This window comes from Etheostoma spectabile, chromosome 9 (assembly GCF_008692095.1).
Source record: "Etheostoma spectabile isolate EspeVRDwgs_2016 chromosome 9, UIUC_Espe_1.0, whole genome shotgun sequence".
Classification (NCBI taxonomy): domain Eukaryota; kingdom Metazoa; phylum Chordata; class Actinopteri; order Perciformes; family Percidae; genus Etheostoma; species Etheostoma spectabile.
Genome location: NC_045741.1, coordinates 24,239,052 through 24,253,620, shown reverse-complemented (window position 1 = coordinate 24,253,620; position 14,569 = coordinate 24,239,052). Strand labels below are relative to the sequence as shown.

The following is a 14,569-nucleotide window of genomic DNA, read 5'->3' as shown; positions in this document are numbered from 1 at the left end:
TATTCTGTATTATCTTTTTGTGCAGCACTTTGGAAACCTTTTGTGTGTTAAAATCGTGCTATATAAATAAAGTGGATTGGATTGGATTGGGTCTCGATAGATAAGAACTCAGACAGTCTACAGGCTCTCAGAAACTTCTCTTTGTCTGAGGAAATCTGTTCAGATAATGGATAAAAGAGAACAAAAGCATCCTCTTTAAATTGCCTCAGCCTTTGTCAGGAATGACGAAAAAGAAAAATCATGCTGTGATTCTTCACTTTGGACATCTGTCAGAACATTTGAGAGTATCGTTAAAAAAATCATAAAATGTGATCACTCATTTAATTCAAGTTTAATGGAGACAAACAAATCTCTTCTGCAGCTAGATTAGATACTCACAAATGGAGCCATGACAGAGCTGAAGTCAGATGACAGTTTGCTCTTCCACTTTAGAGACAATCCCTCACACTTTAATGATAGCATATGGAAACTGACCTGTCAGTAACACAGATGACACATGCGAGGGTGTGCAGTGTAACTGTGCTGACAACTCCCACAGCCTGCTGTTGACTTTCACATCACAGCATAGCCCCTGCCGGCACAGCTTAGTTCACACCTTGTCGCATTTAGAGAGATTAGCCTGTCTCATTTAAACCACACACTAACTGAAAATAAATGAGAATCCCAGATGGACATCTTGGGAGTTCAAATCTGAAACAAGTATATGTGTCAGATAATACTAGTGAGTATCACATCAAAATGGTGCTAACTAATGTGTGTGGAATTGATAATGAATTTGCATCTTCATGCATTGTCTTATAATCGCTGATTTGTTCATGTTAGGGTTAAGAAATCAGTGCATTGTTATATATCACTATATTAATTCTATTTGGCTTTTGTCACCTTTAATTGTGCTGTTTACAAAGCAGGGAGGATCTAATGGAAGATGCTCTCTTAAGTTGCATTATGGGAAATGTAGGATCCAGCGGTTTTGAAGCTTAACAAGTCAAGATAACAGAAGAGTAAAGGAGCAGTCACACAAGCAAAGTCTGTGTGCGCGCCCACTCACAGTCCAGAAGAGAGGCTGTGCAGCACCTTTAAGAACAATATATTGCTGCAGGCGTGGTTAAAATCAGGGCTTCCTCAGCTGTAATACCCGCTGTACGTGTTACACACTTCCAACAGGGCAGCAGATACTGTACTGAAAACAAATTCATTCATCATTCATAAAAGAGCGTGAGTATCACAGACCATTTACCTCAAAGATGATGAGAACGTAGACCCCGGTCAGGATGATTCCAGCAGTGGCCACCTGTGTCTCCACATTGACGTAGAGCGACTGGTGGGTCATGGACAACGGCACCACCTCGTTATCCTGCAGGAAGGCTTGCACCGTGATGAAGATGGGCTCACTGTGGGGTTAAGGAAAGCACAGCAGTGAGGAGGCTGTGCTTGTTTTTCTTTCATTGAATGTGAAACAAGAAAATGTTGTCAGACATCATGACGTTCATAATGTAGAAGTCTGGTAGTAGAGACAGAGCAGCATGAACAACTCACACTGTTATACAATGCTGACCAATAAAACAATACCACATACTCAGTAATAACGGAGCATTATGTGACTTTTTATGGTGTTAATTCACCTAATGCCAGTCATTTAATTCAAAACGAACACTGTTTAAAAAAAGACGTTTTAGTGCATGAGGATAACAAAGTAAAGGTAACCTGCAGAGAAAGCTACTTTAAAAAGAAAGTGCTCAAAAGAGTCTCTCCAGACATACATCATTAATTCATTCTTTGATTAAATGTGTATGATTCCTTTGAAATCTGCTTTGTGTTCTATGACAGTGTTTGGGTTGTTTAATTATTAACTATAACAAGATGTTATACCTGTATTATAATCACTAGGCCTGCACACTGGGAAGATTTTAAACGCTAAAGTGTTTGTTTAATGCTTAATGTTTAATTATGCTCATTTTCAGGTTCACAATTATGTTTAGAGGTTATACCAGAATATGTGTGCATGGTTTCAGTTTAAAGAACGTGTTTGTGTAGAACAGCAAAAATATGAGAAGATGTTTTTTTTAAACAACACCATCTTTTCACCCTGTGTGTTTCTGCATCTCACTTCTGTTCCATCTTTGTCTGTAGCCTCCTAGTTTTGGTTTTAAATGAATATTTAAAGGAAATCCCGTAATAAAATATAAATCTGGGGTGAAAAAGGCTTTCCCCTGTTGTCCAAAGACAATTTAGACAACCTTCCCTCCAGCAAAAATAAGAGCGACAAAACTTTGGCGCCTAATAATATTCATCCAGTCCCAAAGGTGTGCATGTTGAAATCAACACGGCGTCATACAGCGAGGGAGTAGGTACCTGCTGACCATCTCAAATGTTTTTGTTAACATTATCTGGTCACTTCGTTCACTGTGCAGAGGGATGGTCCAGTTATGAATCACCTGTACAAAGTAGAAGATACATGAGTTCACTGACAACATACAACATAAACGAGACAGCAGAGAATCACGTTGCATCACATGGATGGCGTCACCTGCTGAGTCCTCCTCCTCCGCTGCCCCCCCTGGTCCGTCTGCTCCACCTGGATCAGGATGTACTCCTGGTTGGTGAGGTCGATCATCCCTCCGGTGAAAGGCCCCCCCACCTGGAGCTTCAGTAAAGCGTTGTCGTGAAAATCCGTCAAGTTCATTGCTGTGGGGCGCAGACCGTCAAGGGAAAAATGTGCACGTGCTGACTTGTGTTTCTTTATTTGAAAAGGACACTGTGTATGAATATGAAATTGTAAAAAAAAAGACCAGCACATGAGACAGGAAAGATTTTTCTCCTTTTTGTAGAGATGACATTTTGGCGCTCCGTAAGAATAAGTCATCTCTGGATAGTCCTTTTTGGAATATGATGAAGCCAATAGTGTACTTAAAGTACACATGAAACACAGCAGTGGGGAGCCGGTATTCCCCTGAGGGGATAGCTACCCCTCCTCCTTGCGTAGGCCTGTCTTCTGCTGCAGCGTTCACACTGATTGAAGCCAAATGAAGACCCTTGTGGATTAAGTAATTGTTTTTTTAATCTGTCAATAGTTTTTAACTGTCTTCCATGTCTCCACATGCCCTTAAACTCAAAGTAGAACACACCTACTTTTTGTTCATTGACAATGATGCAGTGAGAAAGGATACAGAAACTGTCTGTTGAAGACACTGCCAAGAGCCTCCGGGGGTTGTCTCGGTCTGGATACATGCTGAAGAACAGCTGAAACCCAAATACATTCATCAACATTTATTAACTCAGTCCTCACAGTTTCTATCAGAGACATCAAGATGCTGAGAAATAAGGAAATACGGGAAATATGCTACAGAACAGATTCAGGGAACACATCATGTAGCAATCGTTTAGCTTAACCCCAGGTAGTACATGCTCATTGTGTGTGTGTGTGTGTGTGTGTGTGTGTGTGTGTGTGTGTGTGTGTGTGTGTCCACACAATTCACAATAATCTTCTCATCTTACTATCTGAAAGAAATAAACGTATTTCCGAAAATGAACTGTTCCTTTAAAAGGAATGAAGAAGTAATTAAAATACACCAACTAAAGTTAAGTATTAGGTTGTTTCTTTGTTTTACAATATGATAATTTGGTTTTATGATAACCCAAAGTGTCAGTTATTGTACAGGGACACTTACACTGCACAGAATGACGATAGTAAACATTATGGTAACTTTGGAGACTTTGAAGCAGCATCTGAAAAGAAAGAAGGTAGAAAGTAAATACAATGTGATAGAAGACTGTTATCACAGCCTAATAGAACAGTATGATATCTTACTGTACACCAGTGGTTTCCAACCTAGAGATCAGCACCCCTACAAGGGGTCACAACATAGATGTATGGTGTCCCGAGTTATTCCCAGTGTGGGACATAATGAAAATACAAATTCTTCTTTACTTAAGTAGATTTATGTTTTGCACTTCTGTTTGTTTCTTGTTAAATATTGTAGGCCATAGTCTATTCAGGTCTCTAAAATATATTAAAATTAAACATTGAGAAGGAAAAACACTCTTTAAACTGCACAACTCAATGACGAGGGGTGAAAAGCAAAAACAAGAGCACATAAAATAGTCATAGTGTCCTACTGGCAATAAGAAGGGTCTCACTTTATATTACTGGTGAATCTGGAGCTGAGGTTGAGGTTTTCCAGAGGGTCACTCTTCTCCGTGGAGCTGGAGCGGGACAGGCTGGTGACCTCACTGCCCAGCCGGTACCTCCTCTCCAGGTCCAGGGAGCCGTGGTCCCAGGGCTCCTCCCCTCCAACAAAGCTGGGGTCATGTAGGGTCATGTAGGTCATACTGGAAAAGAACAATCCCTGTCAGGCCTCTGGGCATCTACCACTGCAGCTTCAGTGAGAGAAATAAACCCAACATTATTATTACGTTGATGGAACTGGGGATGTAAACCCTTAAATCAGAAAACAAATCCCAACACTGACAAAAACATGTCTCTAAAAAGACGAGCATCCAAAACTCACAATTTCATTACAAGTGTTGTACACCACTGTCAATTGAATCAATGTAAGAAGGCTTGTGCAGATAATTATAAGGCAGCATGTCATTCTACCGAACATGGAATATTAAAAGCAAAAATACGTAATCTCCATTTTTAGTTTTTTCAATAAGTTTAAGAACAACTGCTCTAGCTAACAGAGGCTAAGTCTGGTAGCGTTTAGGGGAGGCTGTGGGGGGGGGGGGGGGGGGGGGGGGGGGGGGACATGTTAGCCTATTTGCTAAAAGCTGAGGGGGGAGTGACTGGGGACAACACCACTGTGATAAAAAATGACATTATGAAATAAAAATGTCCCAGTGGGAAAAAATAAAGACATTATTTGATACAAACAGACTATGAAAAAGGGTATTTTAAACAAACAATTCTAAAAAATGAACTCCTTAAAATTATTTAAGCAAAAGTAAGGTTTTGAAGTCCCATTTTATCATAAGGAGTAGAGTTTGGTTGATGTATTTAATTATTAGACAAATTCAGAATTTATGTATTTGACACATTATTTTCATATTGTTATTTTTGGTGTCTCAGTTATTGTTTAATATTGGATGCCACGGGGCTCCATGGAGATCCACACTCACCTGTCGTCTTGAGAGAACCTCAGCAGCGGCGACCTCTCGGTTATTTTGGCTGAATTACTTTTTCCTCTGAGAACACTGAACAGGCTGCAACTGGGCCGGAAAACACAACGGAGGTTAAAAACAGTAAAGAAAAAGAAGCGTCATCTACTGATCCAATAGGACCAAATCTGTATATTCCTTAGTATATATCACTAGAAACTTTAAGTAGTCCAGTTTCTGTAGAATGCTTTTTTCAGAAACCAAACTGGAATTTGTCAAACAACTCGTGATTCTCTAGGAAAAGGGTGAGTTGCTCTGCTGCAAGTTTTTCTAAAAATACATGACTAGAAGATGGAAATATGCCTGTAGCTCTTAGGTTGTAGTTGGTCCAAACTGGGTTTAAGTACAGGCTTAACAACAGCATGTTTAAAAAAAACTAAGAACAACACCAGTTAAAAGTGAAGCATTAATCTCAACAACACAGGGGCAAATGGAGTCAAAAGCTGGGACAAATAGCACAGTAGGGACAACATCCATAGGACAAGCTGAGGGTTTCACAACGTTATATCAGAGCCACAGGTTTAAAAAGGGACCAAGAACAAGCAGGAGACAAGTCAGAGGCCGAGCTCTGAGAGAGAGATGGTGAGATGTTTGTCCTACCATCTCTGACCTTAATTACAAAGAAGTGGAGAAGATTTAGATTTAGATGACACAGTAGCTTGAGGGCCAGAAGGAGACACTGATGCATCAGTGGTGTCACATAAGTGTCTGGGATTGTGCTTATTCGAGGATATAAACTGAGAAATAAAGCAAGTTCTCGCTTTTCTCAGCATCTCATTGAAAGTAACCCTCAACTCTTTAAGGTGAAGCCTGTGAACCTCGAGTTTAGAAGATTTCCAAAAACATATTTTTTTTACAATTTCTCCTACAACTCTGGATTGCTTCATCAATCCAAGGACAATTTTTTTTTTACTGGTGTTACTTCATCTAAAATTGTGAAACACTGCTCCTGCAGGCTGCCCTACAGAGGAGCATCACAGCTGGCCTCACGCAGCAATCTCACACAGACACACAGACGCACACACACAGACACACAGACACACACACACACACACACACACACACACACACAGAGACACCGACACACACACACACACACACACACACACACACACACACACAACACACACACACACACACACACACACTAGACACACACGACACACACACACACCACACACACACCACACACACACACACACACACCACACACACCCACACACACCCACACACCACACATAGACACACACACACACACACACACACCACACCCACACATAGACACAGACACACACACACACACACCACACAACACACACAGTCACACACACACACACACCCAGCCACACACACACACACATAGACACACACACACACCACACACACACACCACCCACATAGACACAACAACACACACACACACACACACCACACACCACCACACACACACACACACACACAGACCACACACACACACACACCACCACACACACATAGACACCACACACACACACACACACACACACTCAACATACACACAACATTAAATCTCGCTGTTGTTGAGAATTATGTATGTGAAAAGTGCATTAAAAGTTGTACTTATGCCATATAAATTAAAAAAAAAATCAAAAGAAATTCACTATGTCATCTAGCCCAACAGAGACATCATGGGACTCATTATGTAATGGAATAGCAACCCACTGGGCCAAAACTATTTCATGGAACATTTTTAAAAAAAACTATTAGATTAAAATCTTTCCCAAATTTAAAGGTTCCCCTCGGCTAATCTTCTAATCTTGAATAGTTTTGACCCTCTGCCTGTCAAAGGGGTTGGACGCTTCCTGAACACAGTCTGTGCACTTCTTTCACAGAGCGGCAAGCATTTCTGTCTTGTATTAATAATTCTTTCGTCTGGCAGGTGGTAGCAAACATGTTCACCAGCAAGTTGCTGACGTTGCCTGTTTGCCATTTGGTGCTGGGCGGGTACCCACAGCTGCCCCGTGCACGGCAGATGAAGCTGAGGCTGAACAACAACAGCAACACGGGGGCTGTAAAACCCAAACGATGCGTTAAAAGATGCTTAGACGCTCTGAGAGGAACCAGAAAGTTGGGGGATCCTTTCTGTTTGTCACTATGAGCAACCCCTTTCTTATTACATAGTCATGTGATCCATTGTTGATATCAAAATACTCTGATATATCTTGAGAAGCATTTTTTAAAACTTGATATTAATATATAAAAAGAAGTGTCAAAATGATTTATAAGCAAAGAGGAAAAATTACACATCAAGCAAATTAGTCTTTTGAAGTTGCCTTTAAGTCTAATAATTTTGGTCCGAGCCCCCCCATCAGACTGCAAACCGTTATGTTTAAACACGTTTCTGAAGTGCCAGACAGACCTCCTGACCGCTCCCAGCACCGCAGCATTCCTTCCACTGAGGTAGGAGCTAATTGGCCAGAAGAGTATTGCCAACATGTCATGTGCTATCTTGTTCAAACTTGAAACAGCAGCGCCTACTCGCAGCTTTTATTTCTGCAAACGGGAAACTACGAGCAGAAGCGTGAGTCTTGCTTTCCTACACAGGTAAAAAGTAACTATTTATTACGTTTAATTAACCCCATTAGCAACGGTGTTTGAAGACTGCAGCTCCGAAAACACTTGAAAATGAATGAAAGGAATATGGGTGGGCCAGTTTGAAGGTGTGCAGCTGATAAAATTAATAATAGTTAGGTTATCTATAATTTACAGAAACGGTGCTTTAGTTTGGCAGGAGATGGCGGATCACCAGCCAGTACAAGCAGAGCTTTTGCAAAATATCATCAGTTATTTGTAACAAATGTTCTTCACATTATCTTTTTGGTTGTGTCATATCCGTTTCTAGGTTCGGGCATCGTACACATGAAGATATGCGAGATTTAGTCCTCTCTATTGAGAGCATAACAATAAAAATCTGCTTCAAACTTTAACCAGATCAAGCAAAAGCCCTTGAGAATTCCCAGGGTTAGGGGATAAGAGACAAATATAACATGTATTCACTGGTCCCACTTTAGTCTTTACATGCTTGTGGGTATAATATGTGTGGCAACGTGTTACAATGTGAGGGGGCCCCAAACCAAATCCTGCTTAGGGCCCCCAAAAGATAAGCATAAAAGAGTATTTATAACCATCATTGCAAAAAGTATAAAACAGCTAATTTAACCCAAAACACGGCACACACACATGTATACGTGGTAGTGCACTGTTCATCACATGTAACTTACTTCATGAAGCAAAAAATTCCCTAATCCCAATAACGTCACCGCCTCGGGTTTGAGATTAGCACCCCCCTGAGAGACTGAGGTACACCCCCACAGCCACACACACTTACATCTGTGTGTGTGTGTGTGTGTGTGTGTGTGTGTGTGTGTGTGTGTGTGTGTGTGTGTGTGTGTGAGTTATCATACTTTTGAAGAAAACTTCTTGTGTTTTCCTCGTTTTTTCAGACATTCCCTGAAATGTAACCAACATGCACGAGTGAAGCGCTTCTGCACGTGTGGTTGCTATGTCTTTATTCCAGAAAACCCAACGAGAAGAGACAACGATTGCCAATCCTTTTCTAAACTACTACACAACAAAAGTTGTAGTACATAAACTCTTAACCAATTATTTAAGAACAACTGAAATTAACTAGGTTTTTGTCATTTGGGGTCGATACAAGCTGTAAACGCAACACTGACATGCAGTATAATCACATTTTAAAAGTGTATGGTGAACTTATTTAAGGAGCAACATTAGCATTTATTTGGAGTTGTATTTGCTGATTTAATCCAATTGGTTTTTTGTAAGCTTTGCTTTGGTCTCCACCAACTCCTGAGGGAAATATCGGACTATTTAGCTGCTAATGCATCACTGTTCACCAGAAGGTTTTAGTGTGTCTGGTGTTTGATGCCATCAGGGAGCCACACGGCTCCAGGCTAACGTGTTCTTTTATTAATATGAACACAAACAATGAAGTTCATTTTAACTCAAATCCACAAAGATTGACAACAATCCCCAGCTAAAAATAGTCCTCAACGTTTGCTACGAACGATTGTGCTGTTTTAGGAAATGATTTGGCCTTTTATAAAAATAAAAATAAAAATAAATACCTTTGTGACCCAAGTTATTAGTAGAAATAAATGGGCCAAGCGTTGACAGGCTGGATAATTTGAAAAGCATTCAGGGACGGGCTGACGTTGAGCTCAACCAATTAGAGCCTCCAGAGCAGCTTTCCCTCCAACAGGGATTATAATCGATCGAATTTCAATTGACATACTGTATTTCTCGTCAATAGAATGCAATGAGAGAGCAGAAACACTGTAAGTAGTCCTACCCATCCTCCTGTCGAACGGGGACAAAGGCCTCGGCGTGGATGACGCACTGTCCTGAGGGCAGGACTGCAGATTGCTGCAGCAGCTTCTGGGTGTCCCTCCTGTCTGAGATGCCCTGCAGCAGACGCAGCTCCCCGAAGTTCCCGGCAACGGCCTCTGGCGACCTCAGGCTGTTCCTGCGATTGCATTCGGCCGACGTCTGAGACATCTCCATCTCCATGTTTTTGTTCTCCAAATACATGATGAGACTGCTCGAGGGTAGAAAGAAAGCAGATTTTTGATTAAGTAAAAAACTCAAAATAGGTAAAATTCAACATTTAAATCTGCAATGATAGATTTCTTGGCCACTTGGGGGCAGCAGAAATGAACAAAACACTGTCATATTATCACCTTTTAAGTTCACATAGCTAACAAATAGTTGCTTATTTACACATCCAGCAGTTACTGAGCAACATTAGCATTTATCTGTAGTCATATGTTTGACCATCTGGCAAATGTAAATTAAATTAAATTAAATCAACAATTTTTCTAGCTCAGTTTTTGGTCCCCACCAACTCCTGATTTTTATATTTACCTCCTTGTATACTATGTTCACTAGCTAGTGTCTTTCTGTCATTTGATGGTGTCCATGTAGCGTGCAGGGTTCTTTAGCAAAAATCTATGAGAAGCCACCTAGGCCAAAATTAAATACTTCACTTGCAAATATGTTAGATAAGTCACAAGTCACTTTTATTTATTGTACATCCCTGACTTTCCTCTCCCTTGGTGGAAAGGAACAAGCTGCTCTGTTGTACAGCAGACACCTTTAGTGCCGATCCAGCCAAACGCCTCAGAGTGGACACTGTTCTCGTTTATGAGCTGCAGACTCTACACATAAGGTAAATGTAGCTCTTGTCATGCTACAATAACCCAGAGTGAAGCCAACACACGTCCTCGATAGAAGACGATAAATAATCATAATAATTATGTAATTATAACAGCTGAGTGATTTACTATGCCCATGCACAGCATGAAGAAAGTGGATAAGGTCAGCTACGACAGACATGTGGTCCTCCCTGACACAAAGACTGCATCAATTGGACAGGATTATCGCTCACATGAAAGGCAACAGTGTGTCGTTTGAGCCTTCAGTGATTACACCTCTTAGAGGAGTGAGACCTGCAAGGAAGAGGCTCCAGGCCGAGGGCTGACCTGAGAAATAGGAATCTTTCCAGGGAAAAAGAACTAAAAAATAACTCCAATCCACCCCTTCATCATGGCACAATCATTTAATCCTTTTTTTAATATAGAACTATTCATTTTAGAAGCTTTAAAGTTTAAAGTTGCACCATTGATTATACATTTTAATCCATTTACACCTATTTCTAATTCATGGACACACAAAAAACAACACTTCAAGTTATTTAATGATGCACAATTCATTATCAAATTGCATAATTTTTTGTCATTCAAAACGAGGCCAGAGTGCTGGCTGGTGTTTAGTCACTCCTCACGTAACACCCCCGTCCCATGCTTGTGATATGGCTGTTTAGAGAGAAGCATGATCCTTTTTATACGATATCTTGCCTGTGGGCTGTGTGTGCTGAGAAAGACAAACTGCTTACTTAAATGTTCCACCCTTGTTCACAGCAATTAATGATTCAAGATGGATATATTTCAACAAGAGTGTTAAGAATAAGACAAAAGTGCATTCAGAGGAGGGGATGACTGCAACCACAAGACTGTGCCAGAAGGATTATATGGGATTATACTAAAGGCAGACTTTTCTTTGAACTTAGCTAAGGTCAAAAATGTTTTTTTAAATTTTCAGTATCACAGAAATGTCTGTGTGCGATCCATCCACCACACAACCATTCACATATTAGTGGAATGAAAGGGATTTTGTGGTACTGTGCTGTACAGCAGTGGTACGATATGATGCTTAACCCCCCTAACACAAAGCCCATTAGTGTAATACTCTGAAGTAAATCCAACATATATGGAATGCAAAGGAACTGAACTGGAGCAAATGTCAGCTACAGGACTAATTAAAAACACGTAAAGTGTAGTGAACAAAAAAAGGAAAGTAAAGCGTATTTTGGCGACTGGAAGACAGAAATGAAAGTTATCAGTCTTACCTTTAAAGATGAAGATGTTTTAGATGATAATGATGAAGGATGATAAAAACAAGGACATTGATGATGATGATGATGGCAGTAGTGATGATAAAGCTTGTGATGTTAAACTATGAACATCCAAAAGCAAAATGAATAAAAGTAATTCACGCTAATTGAGTCCTGTAGAAATGCTGCTATCTGTGCTACTGTTGCTGGGACTGGGGCTCTGGGTCTCTGGGTCTCTGGCTGCTGCTGGTGGGGCTGGTGCTGCTGCTGCTGCTGCTGCTGAGAGGTGGTGTTTCTTCTCCTCTCCTATGCTCCCCAAGCAAAGAGCTCAGCACTGTGGGGTCTGCAAGATCTGAGGGGAAGGGGGGAGTGGCACAACCTGCTGTCCACTAACAGCAGACCAGTTTTCTTCTTAAATAATACATTATTATCCATTCATTTATATACATACGACCCAGTTTAATATGCAACTCAATTGTACACAATGTATGCAGTAGGGGGTCCCTACCTTGGCCTAAAAAAAAACATATAAAAAAAGACCCCTCCCAAATTATAGTTTGGATTTTGAATATATTTAGCCTACCTAACACTAACATGAGGTTAACACATTTCTTCAGTAGTAGGCCTATGAACTTAAATCTTAGTTTTGCATCGTAGCCTACACATTCTTCCAAGTTTGACCAAAGCTTCATGGAATAATTGAAGCTCATAGCAGAAACCTTTCCCATTCCATCACTAGCCCTTTACACACAGCCTGTTTATTAGCCTTCACAACAAAAAAGGAACCAAAAAAACATGCACCACCTCATCGTGTGTGTGTGTGTGTGTGTAAGACGTAAGGGGGGAGGGGCAGATATTGGGCCTTTAGCACAGGTAGTCACACAGAGGCTAACAGAGCTGAACTGACAGTTTGGCGGGGCTACATACTTCCATCCAGTAGGGATGCACGGGTCGACCCACAGCCAAACTCAATGTTCTATGAGACAGGAAGCTTGTGTAAAGACCTCAGAACTGGACTGATGTGATCCACTTTCCTGGTCTTAGTGAGAACTCTGGCAGCAGCGTTCTGAGCTGACGTTATTTTGGGACTTCATAATGAATTTCCAGCATTTTTGTAATTTTTCTGATGTCAAATAGAAACCACTGAGCCTAACTCGCTATAATAGGGTGAGTCAACTTCACAGATTTAAGATAGAAAGGTCAGACAGGTCAGAGACAGAAGGGCAGCCCCCTCGAATGATTAAAGGCACTGCCCAAACAATGTCTCCCCGGTAAGTCACTGGTGGTCTCACATTTTGAAGAAAAAGTTATTGCTCAGTTACCCACCACACGCCCCCGCAGTACTCAGCATGGAAATATTTAATGTTGAAGAATAAGGGCCACAGGCAATTTGCGGGCACAGAATTCTGCTGATTTTTAACAAATTTTAAGGGAACTCCGAATTTTAAAGGGGTGCTATGCAGTTTTGGGCTTTTTGCTCGCGGGTTTCTCTATAGAGCCCCCCCCCTACAAGTTTTTCTATAGAGCCCCCCTACAGCTTCAGAATAGATATTCAGCAGCTCCTAAGTTCACTTGAGTCTGAGCCCTCCCTCGGTCAATCTGCTGTTTCTTCTGTCTCTGTGCAAAAAACAATGACAAAACTAGCTAAGGCCAAAAGTGTACGGATTTATTTGAAAATGTGTTGCATTTTTAACAACACAGACAGTTTGACGCGCACATTGCACACACAACTCACTATCTCACACACACCATACACTCCCTCCCCCATCCCGCCCCACATCCGTCTGTCCGCCTCAATTTTGTGTTTCTCACACCCTCTCAATGTCACCTCAAAAAATTCCTTCATGTGACCACATGAACTGTGTGTTGTCTTGTGCGTTACGTTGTGATGTTTGTATTACCATGTTGCTGTCTGCACATATCGTTTTCAGGGAGTGCGTGTGGCGGCGCTTGTATTAGCAGCGGCCCAGAGGCATGCTCCCAACGGTATTTCGTTGCCTTGTACTTGTACATGTGTAATGACAATAAAGTTATCTATCTATCTATCTATCTACTATCTAATATCTATCTATCTATCTATCTATCTATCTATCTATCTATCTATCTATCTATTCTATTTTTCTATCTTACATAATAGAAAAAAATCCCTTACATTTTTTTTTTATATTTCTTAAACTTTTGAATCCTATTACAATTGTTCTCTGCTGCAAACAAACAATAGTTGTTGTTGTTAAGTGGTTTACTTCAAATACAAAGGGAATGCAGGACAAAATTGGGGGGGGGGATTTAGGGGGGAGGGGCGTGCTATAACAAATTCAGAGAGTGTATTTAATCTTTTAATACATGTGCTTTTGACCCAGGGAAACTGAGCAGATTAGGATTTCCTGCCATCCATGGTAAAAAGCAGTGAACCTGACTAACAGCAACTAAGTAATTAGAAACTCCCACCATTAAACCCCCCCCCCCACCCCCACACCCCCCCCCCCCCCCCCCCCCCTGTGGAAACTATCTATCCAGTGAGCCGAACAAAATCAGTGATAATAATTTATTCCCATATACGCTCCTTTGCAAAATGATCCCTGTGGCCGAGTGATTCTAGTCCAAGGAATTTCAGCATCTGCCCTCTCCATTCTCAGAAATTATGGAAGACAATGTCTCCTATTGAGCGGATGGGATCACCTGGTCTGAAGTCACGGTTGCCCGGGACAACAGATAGATGAATGCTACGTAGAGAAGATGGCCTGAGGAGAGGCTGCACACTGGTCTTGTGGGCTGAATTGGAGACATAGTAGAGAGAACAGAGCAATCACATGTACAGCAAGGAGGAAGGAGAGTGAGCCGGGGGGGCTTTGGATGACGATAACCAGTGTCACTACGGACTCCTGGATCAATGAGTTACTCTCCGCTAAACGTTTTTAATCTCATGCCCGCACAACATGAGTGGTCATACCAACAAAGTCA

The 14,569-nt window shown here is 41.2% G+C and overlaps 1 protein-coding gene across 2 annotated transcripts in view; it reads right to left on the bottom strand.

The window, feature by feature from the left end:
• oca2 (oculocutaneous albinism II) overlaps positions 1-11,957 on the bottom strand; it is a 49,175-nt gene extending 37,218 nt beyond the window's left edge. Inside the window, exons 1-9 of one of the 2 annotated variants that reach the window (XM_032526714.1) lie at positions 11,624-11,957; positions 9,509-9,757; positions 5,119-5,208; positions 4,138-4,329; positions 3,669-3,726; positions 3,168-3,240; positions 2,528-2,685; positions 2,353-2,435; positions 1,238-1,391 (exon numbers count right to left, since the gene is read on the bottom strand). In XM_032526714.1, coding sequence (XP_032382605.1) covers positions 1,238-1,391; positions 2,353-2,435; positions 2,528-2,685; positions 3,168-3,240; positions 3,669-3,726; positions 4,138-4,329; positions 5,119-5,208; positions 9,509-9,747 — 1,047 coding nt within the window. In that variant the 5' untranslated portion in view covers positions 9,748-9,757; positions 11,624-11,957. The remainder of the gene's footprint in view (positions 1-1,237; positions 1,392-2,352; positions 2,436-2,527; positions 2,686-3,167; positions 3,241-3,668; positions 3,727-4,137; positions 4,330-5,118; positions 5,209-9,508; positions 9,758-11,623) is intronic. The other variant, XM_032526715.1, reaches the window with a different exon arrangement.
• Between the last annotated feature and the right edge of the window lie 2,612 nt (positions 11,958-14,569).